This window comes from Camelus bactrianus, chromosome 30, assembly GCF_048773025.1.
Source record: "Camelus bactrianus isolate YW-2024 breed Bactrian camel chromosome 30, ASM4877302v1, whole genome shotgun sequence".
NCBI lineage: Eukaryota > Metazoa > Chordata > Mammalia > Artiodactyla > Camelidae > Camelus > Camelus bactrianus.
This window is the reverse complement of record NC_133568.1, coordinates 19,658,645-19,676,676: the sequence shown is the minus strand read 5'-3', so window position 1 is coordinate 19,676,676 and position 18,032 is coordinate 19,658,645. Positions and strand designations below refer to the sequence as shown.

General features: G+C 32.5%; 1 protein-coding gene across 3 annotated transcripts in view; it reads left to right on the top strand.

The window, feature by feature from the left end:
• Positions 1–18,032, top strand: part of PIGN (phosphatidylinositol glycan anchor biosynthesis class N) — an 88,182-nt gene that overhangs the window by 47,385 nt on the left and 22,765 nt on the right. For all 3 annotated transcript variants that reach the window (XM_045521463.2, XM_045521464.2, XM_010961284.3), the window contains 8 exons: positions 176–267; positions 2,584–2,692; positions 4,841–4,949; positions 7,490–7,592; positions 12,727–12,829; positions 14,640–14,726; positions 15,824–15,879; positions 16,177–16,252. In XM_045521463.2, coding sequence (XP_045377419.2) covers positions 176–267; positions 2,584–2,692; positions 4,841–4,949; positions 7,490–7,592; positions 12,727–12,829; positions 14,640–14,726; positions 15,824–15,879; positions 16,177–16,252 — 735 coding nt within the window. The remainder of the gene's footprint in view (positions 1–175; positions 268–2,583; positions 2,693–4,840; positions 4,950–7,489; positions 7,593–12,726; positions 12,830–14,639; positions 14,727–15,823; positions 15,880–16,176; positions 16,253–18,032) is intronic.

Sequence of the window (18,032 nt, the reverse complement as noted above, 5' to 3'; positions counted from 1 at the left end):
ATACAGTGCCTACTGCATAACAGATCCTTCACAAGTAGTAACTATTACTTTTTAAAGTAAACAGATGTAAGACTTTAGATTTTCCTTTTAGTTTCACAGCCAGGTAGTCTGTGAAACACTGAAGACAGTTTTCTGTACCGTAATTATCTAAAGATAACTTTTTTCTTTATTTTAGAGCACCTCACTGAGTTGGATTTTCTTCTGTTTGCTCCTGGCAGTGTTTCCACTGATGCCTGTTGTAGGACGAAAGCCAGATATCTTTCTAGTGTAGGAACAATATTTTAACTTACTTTCTTTTTAATGCAATTGTTTTTCTCAATCAACACTATGAAATATGAACCTAATCTTGGCCATGAGTTTACAAATCACATGAACAAACTAGAAGTTAAAATACTGATATCAAACCATTAGTCCTAATTTTGGCCCAGGCTCTGAGAGGCATTAAAGCTCCCTGGAGATGCTTCTGGGCCTTCATAAAAGATGAAATTGTGCCAGTGATAACGTAAAATGCAAAAAAAAAAAAAAAAAAAAAAGGTCTAGAGGCTTTTGTGTGTTTTGTATATTGGGGAATCAGTAAAAGGTTTCACATGAAAAAAATATCCTGTTGCCAAAATTAGAAGGTCTGGAAGCCATTGATGATTGATGTAATCTCTATATTTGAGCATGTCCACATTTTAAATGTCTTAGAAAAATGAAATTCTCTTCTAATCTGAATATGAAGATCTCCAGGGGAGGAAACTGTGTACCTTGACAACTTTCCCATGTTTAATCACTTTAACCATTAGAAGATTCTGCATACCGTACATGAATTCTCCATGCTGTGTTATATTTATTTCTCCTCAGTATATCCCAAGTAAATCTGTAAAATAATTGGTTACCTTTGCTTTTAACTTTACTTTTAAATTATCACGTAATCTACTGGCTCTGTGTGTGTATGTATGTGTGTGCTTGTCAAGCGAAATGGTCATTTTTCCATTTAACATTTCCTCTCATTTTCTAATCATGTAATTATCTTTATTACTTTCTTTTGAACTCTGTTAGCAATTTTTTTAGCATTCTAACCCAGTCTTTAGTAGATGAAGGTGTATCTTTTTTAACTGAAGGAAGATTAAACAATATTTTTAAAGTATGTGTTAATTTTAAAGTATGTGGTATCTATAAATTAACACATTTTATCTCATTTCTGTGAGAATAACAATATAGGAATAGCTCAGAAATTATTCTTGGAAGTCAGTTTATTAGCAGAGCCTAAAAAATTACATTGAATTCTAAAACTACCATCTCAGCCATACTTTATTAGTGTTAGTGAAAATGTTTTGCCGCTGTTATAAACTATAAACAGTATGTGCAAAGATGAATTCAAGCACTATTGACATAGTTGAACAGAACTTATCACATGCTAAAAGGAAAAGAAATTATGTAAATGATCCCCATAGAATTTTGCTACTTACCTATTCTAGTAAAGATTACTTCAGGAAGCAAACTTGTTAAATCATGAGAAATCTAATTTATGTTTTTAAAAATTATGTTATTTCTTTCTATTACTTTTTAATTTAAGTTCCTCAGTGATTCAGATTTCCCAGGAGTTATATTTGCAACTTCTTTATTTTGGCTCCTCCTGGGTTATGGAGAAATTTCTACTCTCCATTTAATCTCTCACATCACCTCCCTTCTTCAGAAAATTACAAAGATAGATACATGAAACATTTAAGGATAAAGAAAGAGCAAAAATGTATATAACATGGCTGTAGTATTCCTGTTTCCCCAGTTCTCTAAAGTAAAAATATATTCACCAGTGAATTAAAATACCAAATTACCTTTTTAAAGAAAAGAATGTGGGGGAGAAAAAGCAAAAACAAAGAATCTTAATCATACATGGCTGTATTTCATAATTTTTAATGGAAATCCACGTTGGATATATAACTTTTCCCTCATGATTCTCAAAGCTAGTATTAGAAGAATCAAAACTAAACAAAAACAAAGAAGCATTTTCCTGGGAATTCCTGCTTCGCGTTCCCCATAGCCCTGCCTTGCTCTTTCTTATTTCTCTCATGACCACTGTCCTACATGCCCCCCTTGTGACCACTGACTTACCCTTCCTTTAGACAGAAACAGCTGTGGAAGGCCCCCAGATCAATGGCAGAAAGGCACAATTTGTGGAATAAAAGTGTAGATCCTCCTTTTTGTATGAGTGAGTGGTCATAGAAAATGTATGGTGTAGATACTGATATGTTTGTTTAGCTATTTTTTGTATTTTTTAATACTGTTTTCTGTAAATTTATCAAAGTCAGGTTAAGAATTCTGGTAGTTGGTAAGCATAAAAGTCTAAAAAATCAAATTATAGAAATAAGATAAAGATACTTTAAAAACCATGAGAAGTTACAAATAAACCCATCCCCACAGTATCTTTATCCTAAGATTTTTATTCCTATTGCAACTGTACATTCATTTTGCTGCTTTATCTTGATTAAACCAAATGACTAAGAGGCTTACATTAGAGTAAAATGTCTATTATTTTCATATGATATGTATTCTGTGAATATCTTAAGACAATTTGAAATTGTGAATTTTGTTTTAAAACAGAATGAGTGCAGGCTTGCTGGTTCTTCTACTTTCCCTGTTTGTCGTAACATCTGTCATAAAAAGAAAAGATAGTTTTGTAAATGAAGAGCTGGTGTTACACCTATTACAGGTCAGTTACAGATTTTTAATACTACATTCTACTAATGATATGTTAAAATGTATTTTATGGTTTTGTTTGATTTATCTTGTTCTTAAGACACAATCAAGTTTTTTATTACTCAGTACCTGCCAGCTGAAAAGGAAGTTTTTTGTTTAAGATACATGCTCTGAAAGGTATGAAATAGCAAAAAGATCAACAGGAAGTCCTCCTCCTCCCCGCCTATCCCACCCCTACCTCCCAAAATGCCTAAAGAGCAGGATTTAAGGAGGTGTCAGAGGCATCAGTATAAACAAGAAGTTGAGCTGAAAAAGGCCTCCTCTGGACTGAGAGTCTGTATGGTCCTCATTTGGATTAGGAAAAAAGTAAGCTTCTTTGAAGTGAAAGTAGCCACTGAGTATGTTTATATGAAGAATAGCCTGTGTAAGACTCAGACGACGTCCTAGAAGAAAATGAACTTTACCTTGGTTGGTAGCTTTGGTGTGGTGAAAAGAACTTTGTACTTGACGTTTCCAAATTGAGTCAATTCCCAGTTATGCTGTGTCCTAGACGTGTGATTTTCAGTAACAGAACTTCAGTCTGTTTGTATTTAATCTATAAAGTAGAGATAATATCTAATAGGGTTGTGAAAGATTATGTAATGTTTTATTCTGTAACATGATAGCATTTTTGTAGATAAGAGGGGAAAACGCTTCTTTTTCCTTTTAAACAATAAAAAACAAACCACATCTAGAACACTGATTAAAAAGAAAATTCATGAGTCTTCTCAAAAAATTTACTCAGAACAAAGCTGGGATAATAGTATTTCCAAGAATCCTCTAAGATAAAAATATACAATACTTTGAAGGTGTTCATTCATTCTTGGAGAACAACAAAGAATGTTTACAAAGAGAAGAAATATTTTTGTCAAAGACCCTATCAAGATACTGGAACATATCTTTTCATTTTGAATGGTATACTGCCTGACTTTATGCTAAACCCAGAGAGGCTTTGACAAAATTCACCTGTAATGAGTACTTTAACAGGGGCATATATTTCTGAATCTCATTCTATAAGAGCAAAGAATACCATATTAAAATTCTTACGGACTTTGTAAAAATACCCCTAAGTATAAGGTAAATCTGTTACAAAATTCCTTTTTACATTATTAATTTGCATCAATTCCTCTACTGTGTGCCATGTATTTTCTTTTGATTCCAAGATTTGTGTCTTTTCACATTTTAACGTATCTGAAATGAGAATGTGTCTTACAATTGAAAGGATCCTAGGTTTGTGTCATAGATTTACTGACAGCATATTTTCCTTCTTAGTTCACTAAAAATATAAGAGTAAATTACATATATCTTTATGATTTGGTGATCAGGTTGCTAATCTGATCTCTAAGTGAAATTAGGTTGTTCACAGCCATACTGTAGCACATTTCTTAGATTGGCTATTAATCCACTAACTTGGGGGTCAGCAAACATTTTTCTAAAGAGCCAGATTAGAAATATTTTAGGCATCAGAATAAATGGGAGGAAAGTCACCTAGAACTAACTGACTAACTAAATTAATGTTTTAGGCTTATGGGCCACATGGAGTCTGTTCAATTCAGCTTTACTATTGTAGGGCAAAGGGAGCTATAGACAACACATAAATGAACAGGAATGACTATGTTTCTAAAAACAGGCATCAGCCCATAAGCCATAGTTTACCAACTCAACATTATATATATTCCCTGAAGAATATTGTATCCCTTGCATTCCCAGTACCAGTGAATATTCAGTCCACAAATATGTTTTGAATGAATAAATAAATATGACCATGAGCAAGGGCCAGAGGTGGGAGACACTCAGCCCTGTATGCTAAGCTGTATACATTTCACCCTCTGCGTTTCCATGATTTAAGAAACCTTCAGGATTAATAACAAATATTTCTAAATAGAAACAGTGTGATAATGAATGCTAAAATACTCCTGAAAGTATAAAATGCCTCATTTCATGCTTCTACAAGAATTCTGAGTCTTGGTCTTGGCCACAAGAAGGTGAGCTGTTCCAATTTCAGTAGCATTTAGGCCAGATTCAAGCACTTTGTTCAAGCACTTTCCTAAGTATTCTTTCTAATACGTAAATTAGTGTCTCACCACCTTGTCTTTTATTTGCGTGTTCTGTTTGTTTTCAGATGGTGAGCATGGTGCTTTCCATGTGTGTTGTGTATGGCACCCATAAGAGTCTCCTCAAGAAACAAGGACTGCCTCTGCTTAATCAGACTGCTAGCTGGATGATATTAGGTAAGAGGTCAATCAAACCAAATGAGATAACTTTACATCAAGTCACATCTGTATTGTTGTTATTGAAAGAAATAATTTTGTTGCAGGAAAATAATAATTACCAGCTATTATTTCTATCTCAATGGAATTTGACAGAAAATTAGAACTTTGGTGAGCATTCATGTGTTAATAAGAATTACTTGATGGAATATTTATGACTTGATAATAAGGCTGTATATTTATTTACGCCTAATAAAAATAAATATGATTCCAAGCGAGAAGAAGATTTTGTGAAGAGATTCCTATGCAGAAATTTCATGTCAGTTCATAAATTCTCAGTTCTTAACGCAGCAGTTAAATTTTATCTGTATTTCTCTTGCTGGAAATAACATTGATTAGTTGCCTCCTAATAACATTACACATTTTATAAAGCCAGTTATATGTTTCAAAACATATTCCTCTATAGTACTTGAAGAATGTGCATGTGGAGCAAACAAATGTCATGTGAGGACTTAGCTTTTCCTTCCAGCTAGAAAACAGGAGCAAACTTTAAGTCCAGGTTTTTCATTTTAAAAAAATGTTTGTAATGCCAGTGAATGGTGTGATATGCAATTTAACCTTTACATTTTAAAAGTGATTTTTGTTGTTCATCATTTAAAATGAAGATCTTTCTTTGCCCTAGGTGGAGCTTTACGTTAAAAAAAAGGATTAAGAGATAAGAGTGTTTTTCCTTGGATTGCTCTTAAAATTCAAGCAGAGGCTTAAAATTACAATAGGAAATAGACATGTATCTTCTAAAATTTTAATTTGTTCATTTCCAAACACCCTGGTCAGTGTGTAAGTGGAAGTTATTCTTGAATAATAAATGCTCTTGTTTATATGACTTTTATTTTCACCATGTAAGCTTCATTTCATTACAGGAATTATGTAGGCCTTCCCTTTCAAATTATTTTGATTAATAAAGTTACTATTTACATTCATTCTGCATGACAGTATCAGAGACTGTTGTTTCATTCTAATCAATTGTGTGCAGTTTGTAGCATGTTCTGGCACTGTTCTGTTCCCTGAGAATGATATAGAACAAATCCCCACCCTCCTGGAGTTAATTCTACAGGGCTGTTTGGTGGGGCTAATTTCTAGTGAGGTAACTATATGTAGTGATCTCTCATATGACATGTTAGTTTTCAAATCCACAGAAAATCCAAAAATTGTGAATGGAAACAGTAATATTAAAAAAGGAAATCTTTTTGTTTTACTGCATGACTTCATAAATATGCAGTCATATAGAGCACACACCAGCATGTAAACAATATAAGGCAAATGATAAACAGGAGATCAGGTCTCATAAGTAGCAGCCCTGCTCTTGCTCATCTCATAACCTCATTTCTTTACAGTGTAGCCTGGTTCAACGCCTTAGTTTTCTTGCCTACCTTGGGATAAACTGCAGTGAAGAAGAGAAGCAAAGAAAACAGAATTTGTGTACATATCATTGTACCTCAGTTTTAAGCATCTAAAACTTCTAAAAGGGTTTTAAAAAATAGAAATTTACCAGAATTACAAAAAGTCATCCTCCATGTCACGTTCTCTTCCCTCATCTGTGATTATGAGTGTATGTATGAGTAAATTTTTTTAAACACTGTATTCAATATTTTTATCTATTCTACCATCCTTATATTAATTTTTCAGTTGCCCTAATAATGTCCTTTATGGCATTTTCCCTTTCTTTGTCTTTTATGACATTGACATTTTTGAAGAATATAGCCAGTTAACTTTGGGAAACTTACATATTTACCATGAGTAATGTTGAGACATTCTAACCAAAAACAAGGGATGTCTTTCCACTTATTCAAGTCTACCTTTGTGCCTCTAAAAGTAGTCTTTATAGTTTTCTTTATATTGGCTTTGAATACTTCTTGTTAAGTATATTCCTAAGTATTTTATCTTTTTTGTTGAAATTGTAAATGGGCTTTTCTCATTGTACCTTCTAATTTTTACTTGAGTGTAAGTTGCTACTGATTTTTGCATGTTAATTTTTATATCCTACTTCTGTACTGAATTGTTTCATTTCTTGGGTTAGGTTTACCACTGACTCTTCAGTATTTTCCAAGTATCTGACCATGTAATTTACAAATAGAGATATTTATTTGACCCCATTTTTTTTAGATGTCTTGTGGTTAGTGCATAGAAACACAACTGATTACTGTATCTTGAGTTTATATCTTGCAACTTTACTGAATTCATTAATTAGTACCAGCAGTTTTTTTGTTCAGTCTTTAGGATTTTCTGTACATATTATAGTATCATCTGTAAATAGCGTCAGTTTTACTTCTTCCTTTCTTTTGCCTAATTGCTCTAGGTTGGGCTTTCAGTACTATGTTGAGTAAGAGTGATGAGAATGGACACCCTTGTTTTGTTCCTGATCTTAGAGAAAAAGCTTTCAGTTTTTCACTGAGTATGATGTTAACAGTAGATGCTCTAAATGATAATAGATTATTCACTGCTTTAAACTCACATACACTGTGCCCCTCATACTAACACTACCCAAATTTGTTTTACTGTAGCCTCTTCCTTCGTCATGCCTCTGCTGAGTCCTCTGATTCTCTTTGATCGATTGTTCAGCATTCTTCTTTCCTCGATGTCAACCTACCTACTTCTAAGCACAGGGTATGAACTGTTTTTAAATTTTAATCTTTAGTAGCAAGTTTTAAATGATATATTGACACTTCTCTGAGTATTTAACCTCTGGAAATGAAAAATGTGTGAATCTTGAGGAATAAGTCATAAATATTGTTTACTCTGTAAAAACTGTATATGACTTGATCTGTAATCCTCAGTTTTCTTTTTCTTATCATTTTCACATTATTGCCTATTATCTTTGTGTTTCTGTTTATTTCCTGAAGTTGCTAAAATGTTGCTTAACTACAGTGTTAGAAAGTTCTTATAGATTGTAGAGGAATTTTAAGTCTCAAACAATGACTTACAAGAATTTTAGTTTTTGTTGCATTCCTTTCATGCACTTTATGTTTTTAGTTTATTCATTCTTCTCAGTATATTTTCTTTTACTTTTACTCTTACATATATCATAGTTGAAATATTCCCTTTGATTCAGAAACCTTTTAGAATATTTTCTCCAAAGTTCCAGAATCAATTCTTATTGAAGATTGAAATTTTCTTGTAAAACAAAAACAAAAAAAGAATGACTTGATTTGGCTTGGATTCTGTAGCATTCTCTACAACTCATGGAGGACAGCGACATACTCTCCCCATCTACTCTGAAGGAAAGAATTCTTCACTTGCCTTTGAATTTTATTCCATCTTTCCTTAAATCCTTACAGTGGTGAGAAATGTACATATTACAAAAAACACTGAATAGGACAAACAAATAGAATAACCACGACTCAGACAGTTTTGAAATTTGGTCCAAAGATAGGATTTTGACCCCAATTAGACTACACCTAGGGATTTACTTTTGTGCTGTCAACAGATTATTCCCAGCATAGATGATTTTGTAAAGCCATTTTGGGTCCGAGACTTAGGTTCATTCTTTGGGAAGTTTAGTTTCCTAATTCAGAATTAGAGGGATATTCTCAAAATCTCTTCATACTAGACCCTAACATCCTACATGACCTAGACCCCAGGAGTTCTTATAATCCCCAGATAGGAGATGATCCAGTGGCACACTATACCTCCTTCTCTTACCAAAGCTCCCAGACCTGTCTTTTCCTTTCTCCCACATAACCAGATCTGGGGCATGGCTATGAAGAGATACTATAAGCAACATGGAAATTTTCACCAGTTACCTAATCAGATCTTAAGATGAACTTGTCTTGAGACTTAGAACTTTGAACTTCCAAATAAAACTTGAAGTCTATCAGCATATTCTTACTCAAGAATGATAAACATAATGAGACCTTAAAATCCTTCACTCTTTTCTCCTCTATTAGTGAAATTTCAGGATAAATAATTTAGTTGTAATTGGAATCCATCAAAATGTGTATGAATTAGAATATGCACAAGTTTTTAGTCTAGATAAGAAAGCACAAGGTAAAATCATTTCTCTCCTTATCCACCATTTTGGAGCAACACACAAGTTTCATTAAGATCACACTCAGAGGTTGTCTTAAGGAAGTGAGTAAGTGAATATGTGTCAGCTCCTACACAGTCACTTAATGATCACCAAGCCCTTTTGTTTTTTGAACCTTTAAATTCTAAAGCAATCTAAATCTTTTAAAGATTTAAAGAGTGTATAGTAGATTCAAAAATACAAACAAATCTAGAAATAGATCTAGTTTGCTGGGTTAGAAATAAAGGAAAAAAGGATAATTAAAGTTGAAACTTCAGTCAAAAATATTTCATAATGTAGAGTGAGTTAATCATGTAACTTACACTGGGGATAAGTATTACAGGGTTTTAAATCATCAATTTCATAGTCAAAAGGTACTAAAGCAGATTATCATAAACACATTTAAGAAGATCTGAAAAGCAAAAAAAAAAAAATCACACCTAAAATCAGAATATTAATGATGAATATGACCTTATTAATGAATGTCTTAAGAAATATATTATCCAACATCGATAGTATATTTACCTTTGCAAAAAAAATTAAACAGAGGTAGCTTAAAGCAGCAGTCTAATAATTTCAGTAAGTACATTTTTTCAGTGTCGAATTAGTTTTGCAAAATACAGTCTACCTGTTATTGTTCTACATCACTGTTTTGGACAACTTGGAGGGTTTTTTGTATAAATAAGTGACTAGTCAGGATTATAGGATATTTAAAAGAAATCAGTTTTATTACTTTATAAAAATATAGTAATAGTAATCCTAAATTCTAACAATGCATCCTTGATTAAATGAATAAAGAAGATTCATTTTAAATCTGCATTTAGTTATTTTTATGCAAATGGAAATTATTGTAATACTTGAAAATAGTTCTCTTAAGTTGGTTAAACATTTTCCTCTGAAATTTTGATTCTATTATACCTTTACTTAACAAAATATACAAACTAAATGTCTTTTTGGCGCTGTTCAATTTACACAGAGACTAAACTAGCAGGTCCTAATTTAGTAAGCCTTTATTATGTTTACTGCAAGCCTGTGATGACATTTTATTGATATTTCAGTTTATTAACTCAGATATGCAGACTTTTTATGAGATATTGGTGTCTAAACAAATGAGATCTGATAAGATTGTTTTTATCAGATTTACTCATCTACATTTTACAAAAATTTTATTTCATAGGTTTCGAAAAGAAGTAAATCTGTAACACTTTGTAGGACTATGGAATTTATGTTTTTATGTATTAGGAAAGAATAATTTCATATATAACTGCAAATATTTAAAAAATCATTGTCCTCTTTTGCTCAGAGAATGTACCTTCTTGATTCAACTAATCAACAATTTTTTTCATAGTTCTAGTGTTCTGAACATTAAAAAGACCTGCAGGTGGAACAATTAGTGTACCCCAGGTGTATAACAGATTTGTAAACTGCTATAAAACAAGGACTCTATTTTACAGCGTTAGGTAATTACAAAATACAACAATTAAGTTATTATAAGTTTAGTTGTGAATTGTGTGATAGGAAGAATGACTAGAGAAAGGGTTTGAGTAGGGGAGCTGAATTGGTACCAACAAGAACTCATATGGCAATTGAGCTGAATTTTAAAGAATGGCCCTAGGATATAGGCTTTCTAAATCTTTCTTTTCCAATTATTTTTTAAAATCATTGTAAACATAGTATAATCACATTTTGGAAAGCAGGGATAAGGAGGAAAATCATCTATTAACCCTACCCCTCCTGTTGATGTTCTGGAATACTTTCTTCCAGTCTTACCTCTGTAGTCATCTTTTTAACACAGTATTAATCATAGTCCACATGCTATTTTGTATGTTTATTTTCTGCTTAACATTATTTTAGAAGCATTTTCCCAAGTGGCTCATAGGCTTCCTGACCATCATTTTAATAGATATTTAATACTCAATGATATGGCTGCACCTTGATTTTTAAAAATTATTTCTTTATTTTTGGTCATCTTTTTTATTTCTACTTTTATTATCATAAATAATATTTTGAGTTATGTATTTATGCATAAACTTTTTATATAGTTAGATTATTGCCTTTGCTCACTTCTCAGTGAGCCTATATGTGCGCCATAGGGTCATTCATAGGTGAAGTTTTTTGTTTTTTTTTTTACTTTTGTCTTAAAACAGTGCAAGCTTAGAATATCACCAACAACCTATGAGGGACCTACTTTATCATATATCTTTCACAGTATTTGGTATTTTCATTTTTAAATAAGAATATCAAATGCTATTTTAGTAGGCCAAAAATAGTGCATCTTTGTATAATTTTCTGTACTTGTTTTACTAATGGTATTTTGTCAAGTATGTATTGCCTGTTCATATCCTTGAGTGCTCTAAGTCTCACACACCAAGTGATTTGTGGATGCTGCCTCAAACTAAATGTTTTCTTGTGCCTGATGTTCAGTGTTTTAGTTTTATGATCTGTGATAGAGTTTAAAGCATTTGGTTTCTTTTGCTTTCTCATGTTCAGGGAATAGTGCCATGTGGAATAGAGTTCAGTAGTTGCAAAAGTTGAAAGAAAAATACAGGTTTCCTTGTTTTGATTTGGTTTGTTTGATTTTGTTTTGTAACTTCCAGTTAGGTAAGTAACTCATCAACAAATGCTATGAGCTGGGCCTGTAGTGGTGTCAGACTGACACAGTCAAAGATGTTCCAAACTGTCGGGGGATACGTATAAATAAACGTGTGATTAAAAAGGTGTGATAAGTACTATCATAGAGTGTTTGGAGGATTACAAAGGTGAAGCACTTATCTTAAACTAGGACAGAAAAGGATTAAAAAAGGCATCTGTCACTATGTTGTCTCATGAACGTTTCTCCTTTGTTCACTTTATAATGTCCACATTCTATGCCAGCCCAGAAACGTACCATACATTATTTACTCAAACTGCCCTCTGCATATTAGGTTGTTTTCCTGTTTTTCTCTTCTGTGAGCAATATTACAACAAACATCTTCCTATGAGAATCGTAGTGCACATGTCTGATTATTTTCTCAGGGTAAATTCCTAGACGTGACATCATTGGATTATACTATATGAATATTTTTGAGATTCTCGATGCATAGTATTAGGTTGCCTTCCAGGAAGTATTTATTCCTATGAAGAGAATATGAGAGTTCTTTTTTCATTACACTCTTGTCCACATTTTTTTAATATGGGTAAATATTATGAGTATGTTATCTACCTATTTTTGAATTTCTGTATTCATTTTTTTATCCGTAAGCTCAAAATATGTTTTCATATATTTATTAGCTCTTTTTTTTCTTTTTGATAGGTTTATATTCCTGTATTGCACTCATTTAAAAAAAATTGGGGTTATTTGTCTTGTTCTTCTATGCATATTAATAATTTTAACTCAGGAATTGTCTTTTTACCTTTGTCTTAATGTTTTCTCTTTTTTTATGTGTATATGTGTTACCTCATGAATGATTTTTAATTATCTACTATTATAAACGTAATAATCTCAAGACTATTTAAATTTCAAAAAAAAAGATGGTGTTGGAGTTGATATTTAAAAGTTACTTTCCTTTTCTACTTTCTTTTTCTGGAAAGCCTAGAAAATTTAAATTTTGTGATAATGTGATTTAGAATTATTATGAAGATTGTTGTAATTTTGAGAAAGACCTATCAGTATAAATTCACATTTTTTTTTGGTTAATGTTTTTTTCTTTTCATTTCTGCCCTCCCACTCCCACCCCACCACATCCCACCCCTTAGGTATGAAGCTCTGTTTCCATTAGTATTGTCATGTTTGATGTTTGTCTGGATACACATGGAACAAGAAACCCTGCAGCAATCTGGTATTTCCTGTAAACAGAAGGTAGCTTGTCAAAATCATTGTTGCATTTATTTGAAAATATTAAACTATTCTCTGTCCTATAAGGAAGTTGCAATGTTACTTCTTTGAAAATTCTACTTAAAATTTTATACTGTTTAAGGCATTAATAATTAAGTTAAACTATTAGTTTGTAAGGAAATTTTCACTTACACCAGAAAAGCACAATTTTGTTGTTTCCTGGGCATTGTATGGATTGGGCTTTTCTTAGAGATTATTTGAGAATCTCTGCTGTAAAAAAACATTAATATAGTGAAAGAATAGAGAAAAAAGAATATTCTTTGTCTTATTCTCCTTTGTTTTCACAGTTAATTTGTTTCCTTCAATTTATTTCAGTTGGAAGGATATTTGTGTTGTCACAATTCAGTCTGTGAATTTGATCATAAGATGACATTTGTGTCCCCAGTGTTATTTTTCTCTTTCTAGTTATTCTAATCCAAAATGCTTATTGTCACCTTAGTGATTGTGGTTTCAGTCCAAATCTTAGACTGCTTATTCAGCATAATATACTTCGAATTGGCTAAAAGCCAACCAAACATTAAGGACTCCTTTATCATGCTGAGCTAGAGAGTAAATTGATGTCTCTTGCCTTTATTTTAGAACTGAAGATATTTGGTGATAGAATACTTACAGTTTTACTGAGGTCAGATGAAATGAATATTGCAGAAAAATGCTTTCATAGTTGATCCATTAATTCATCCTTAACTGGCTCTAGTTGAGTTTACAAAGAGTACTTGATAATTTATAATAAATAATTTTAATAAAGAAGAAACTTTTTTGAAGTATGTTGAATAATTACTAGTTTTTAACTTCCAGTACTGGAATAGTAAAACAATACATGAAAAGAAGTTTTAATCAGATTCAAGTAAATGGTCAGACTGTCCTTAATATTAAGTATTCAATATTTTAGGTGGGGGAGGGTGTAGCTCAAGTGGTAGAGCACATGCTTAGCATTCACAAGGTCCCGGGTTCAATCCCTAGTACCTCCTCTGAAGATAAATAAGCCTAATTACCTCCCCTCTGCCAAAATAAAAAAAAACCTACAATAATAAATATTCAATATTTTAATAACCAAATAATCATTAAATTAAAAATGAGATTTATTGTGTTATTTTTTTAATTCTATATTTTAACTGAAAGTAGATATGTCCTTTTCTAGAAAAGGGTACTAAAACATCCTAAGAACTTAGTAGAAAATTACATGGAAAGTGGGAGATGGGGAAAGTCTCCCTTTAAACTTATCCATAAGTTTTTCTTTTGTGGGAAGAGAGGGATTAAGCAAGAGTGCACCCATCTTGTTGGAATTGAGACTTTTTATTTTACCAAAGACAGAAATATTTTGCTTTTTTATACAGAGAAAATAATTTCTCTACAAATGAATTAACAGAAGAACAAAGAAACAGAGAAATGTTTAATTTTATCATGCTTTTTAATATCATTACCATACCTGGGTTTGAGAAGACCAGGACACTGAGAAATCAGGTATTAACAAAGGAAAGAGTTATATAGGGACTTAAAAGTGAAGCATTTATGCAGGATAAGAAAAAGCCCAATTCTTACCTTTATTAGACACATAGCCATACTACAGCTCTGTTCAGTGTAGTGTTAATATATTTTACCTTTTGGGAGATTTTATTAAGGTGTAGTTAAGCTATAGAAAAAGATTTATTGTTGATTTTTTGTTGTTGTCAGTTGAAGGTATCTTTCTAGCTGTTGTAACTTGGACAGTTTGCCTCTGAGGGCAGAAGTAAGCAAACTGTTACTGTTCGTTCCTGTATTTCTTCTTATTCCATAGGTCTCCAGTATCCAGTTTGCTTATAATACCGATATAACCCAGCTTCGAGACCTCTATCTGGATGACCTCCGTAGGGCCTTTTTCCTTGTATCCTTTGTTTGGACTTTAGTTTTAAGACACTACAACCTCCCATTTAATGGACTAAGGAGAGGTGGGAGTGTTTCTGCCTGTTGCTTGAGAGTGACATTATCTTGGAGGCCATTTAATCGCCCTTTCAACCGTAATTTTTTTCATATAGTTTACGCTTAAAAATTTCAGAGCGCTTATAGAGAAGCATGAAGAATGATATAACAGACAAGTGTCTATGTGTGTGTACCTACATCCAAGACACCAACAATATTTTGTCACCTGTCACACGTTTTTAAAAAGTAAAGACATATACTTGGTGATAAATCTTAGTTGGCTAGTTGATTGGTTGAATGCATGGAACCATGAATATATTAAAGGCTCAAGTCACCAACTCAGATGCCACTTTTTCACCGGAATTTGTCATGATTCATGCTTCTTCTTTAGTGTTTCTATACCACTTTTGTATATGTGTCTATAATAATACAATAACTAACATTGATCAAGCCCTTTCTGTGGGCCAGGCACTATTTTAAATGCTTTACTAGCAGTAAGTTCTTAGACACCAATAAAGTTAGTATCTCCTTTTTATTACTGCACTATTACACATGTAAGTTCCAAAATGTCAAAAACATGTGTAACACTTTCTCATTCTCTCTTCAGTTATTCTAAATCATGATCTCTTATTTCTTTCGGAGCCTTCCAAAGAACCTAACACGTTTCACATGTCATGGGCACGCAGCAGGGCTATATGGACTGAAATCATATTTCAGCTGCAAAGATCTATCACTTAAAAAAATTATTAGCATCCAACTACAGATACAATAATCCACCTCCATCATATCATGAGGGGAGGAAAATAGTCATCTTCCCAAGGTTACTAGTGACAAGTGAGGATAACCTCCCAGGCCTCATTGTTCTTAGTACTTTTCTTCGTCAGCCTGATTCTTTCAATTCTGCAAAGAGATACGATGGAACATTCATTTAGAACAATTTATAATCATATGTGTATATGAAAAAGCAAATTACCCTCATGGTAGAATAGGCTTATCTTTTCTAAATGAAAAAGAAATTTTATGAATTCTGACTTATTTTGGCATTTCCTTAACTCCATTTAGGTTTTCTTCTTAGTGACAGCCTTTTTTGGAACTGGGAATATAGCTTCTGTTAACAGGTAATGTTAAGTGAAAACAGCATATACATAACCAGAAAATAATACAAGTTGAGATTTTGTTCTGTACCTTGCTTTTTACACTGAAGGGTATATTTTGGAAATTGGTATTATCGGCACATATAAGTCTATCTGATTCATTTTAGTGACTTCATAATATTTCTTGATACAGTGTTTACTTATGTTTTTGTAAGAGTATTTCAGAAATGAGTTGAAACATCCTTTTTAAAAGAGAAGAACATGCTTTTAAAGTTACAGTGTGAATTCTAAAATCCTTTTTTCTTTTTGTTGGTTCCTTAGCTTTGACCTCGCCTCTGTCTATTGCTTTCTGACTGTGTTTAGTCCTTACATGATGGGAGCTCTGATGATGTGGAAGGTTGGTTTTTTTATTTTCTTAAGATACCGCTTAAATAAAATTATGAACTCATCATGGCATTAAGATCATGTAACATGGGGCATTAAGATTATAAAGTGACAGAGTTAAATAGCATAGGAAGAAGATACCTTCTCAGACACTGCTGGATGGGAAGTAAGACCTTCTAGCTTTACTCCAAAACATAGCTAATCTTTTTACTTTACTCTTAAGCCCATTTAACTTCAAAAAAGTAGAGATTCTCTATTAGTCCCAGGAAGTCCTACCAAAGATGAAGGAAGCCTGTGGGAAGTGTGAGATGGATCAGAACTGCATTGCTCCTCAAGATCTAAGGCTCCCTGAACCCATGTTCCGCACCTGTGAGGCTACCAACGTGCTATCATCTGTTCTCATGATCCATGTACCTAGAACTGATTTATTCATTCAACAAATACGTCTTTGAAGGCTTATCGATACCAGCTGGGTGCTGAGGATTCCAAGATATAACAAATTATCAGCTTTCCAGGGATTCAGACTCTCCAGTGGAATGTAATTCACGTTCTTTCCCTTTTTCTCTATGATCATTAAACTTGTCTTTTTCCCTCTGCAATAGTGCCTGGCACATTTTACACAGTTAGTATATATTTGTTTAAATAATGGAACTAACATCTGCCTAAAATATGATGGCCTTCTATTCAGATCACATAAGTAATAATTGTTAAAAGTATGTGTCTCTTAATAGGATTAATATCCTTTTTTTTATTGCCCTAATACAAATGTAATTTTAAGAAGTATTACTGAGATTAAAAAAAAAAAAGAAAAAGAAAGGTTACTGAGATGTTCATTTTCTCACGTCCCGTTCACTGTTGATTTTTTAAAAAAATATGTATTGTTTCCTTACTCTTCATTTACATTTTTTAAAATGGTAGTTTGTCTTTTCCCAGTTTGTTAAAGATCATGGGTCTTTAATTAAAAAGAAGTTTAAATTAAATGCTAGATCTTTAATCTCTAGTTTAATTCAGTAAGCTTTACTGATGTAATGTACTTGGTGGCCTTCTTGACTGATGTGGCTGGAAGTGAAAGTCCTCCTGGAACTCTGTTTTAGTCATGCATCCTCCACTCGAAAAAGAATCTTAGGGAGGAGGGTATAGCTTAGGGGTAGAGCACATGCTTAGCATGCACGAGGTCCTGGGTTCAATCCCCGGTACCCCCATTCAAGTCAATCAATCAATCAATCAAATTAACCCCCTACAAAAAAAAAAAAAAAAGGAAGAAAAAGAATCTTATGCAGTCTTGAACATCATTTCTTTTACATGTCTTCTCCCTCCCCTCTTTGTTGAAATGTAAAATATATATATATGTATTTTTTTAATTAGTCATTGGAAAGCAGTATGTCAAAATACTAACAATGTTAGCTCCGAATTTTTCAACCAGGATTAATTTACTATATCTTTCTCCATTTTTTTTACACAGTATGAATTTTATGCTCAGAAATAAGTTACTATTAAAATGACAAAAAGCAACGATAAAGCAGCTAAATCACATGTAGACTTGTTTATAGAGTTGTAGTATCAAATAGCCAGATATGTTCAGAGACCTGTGAATCAAATCATCAGGCTCCATAATTTATTTGATTTGGGCATTCTGGGCCTTTCACACCCTCTTGGAAAACTTTGAACATGGTCATTAATTATTATAATAAGTTAAATAGAACAAATTTGGAATAGGCTTTATTTGGAATATTTGTTATCTTTTATACTATATATATGGTTGATGTGGGTTTTTAAATCCATTTCATCACTGT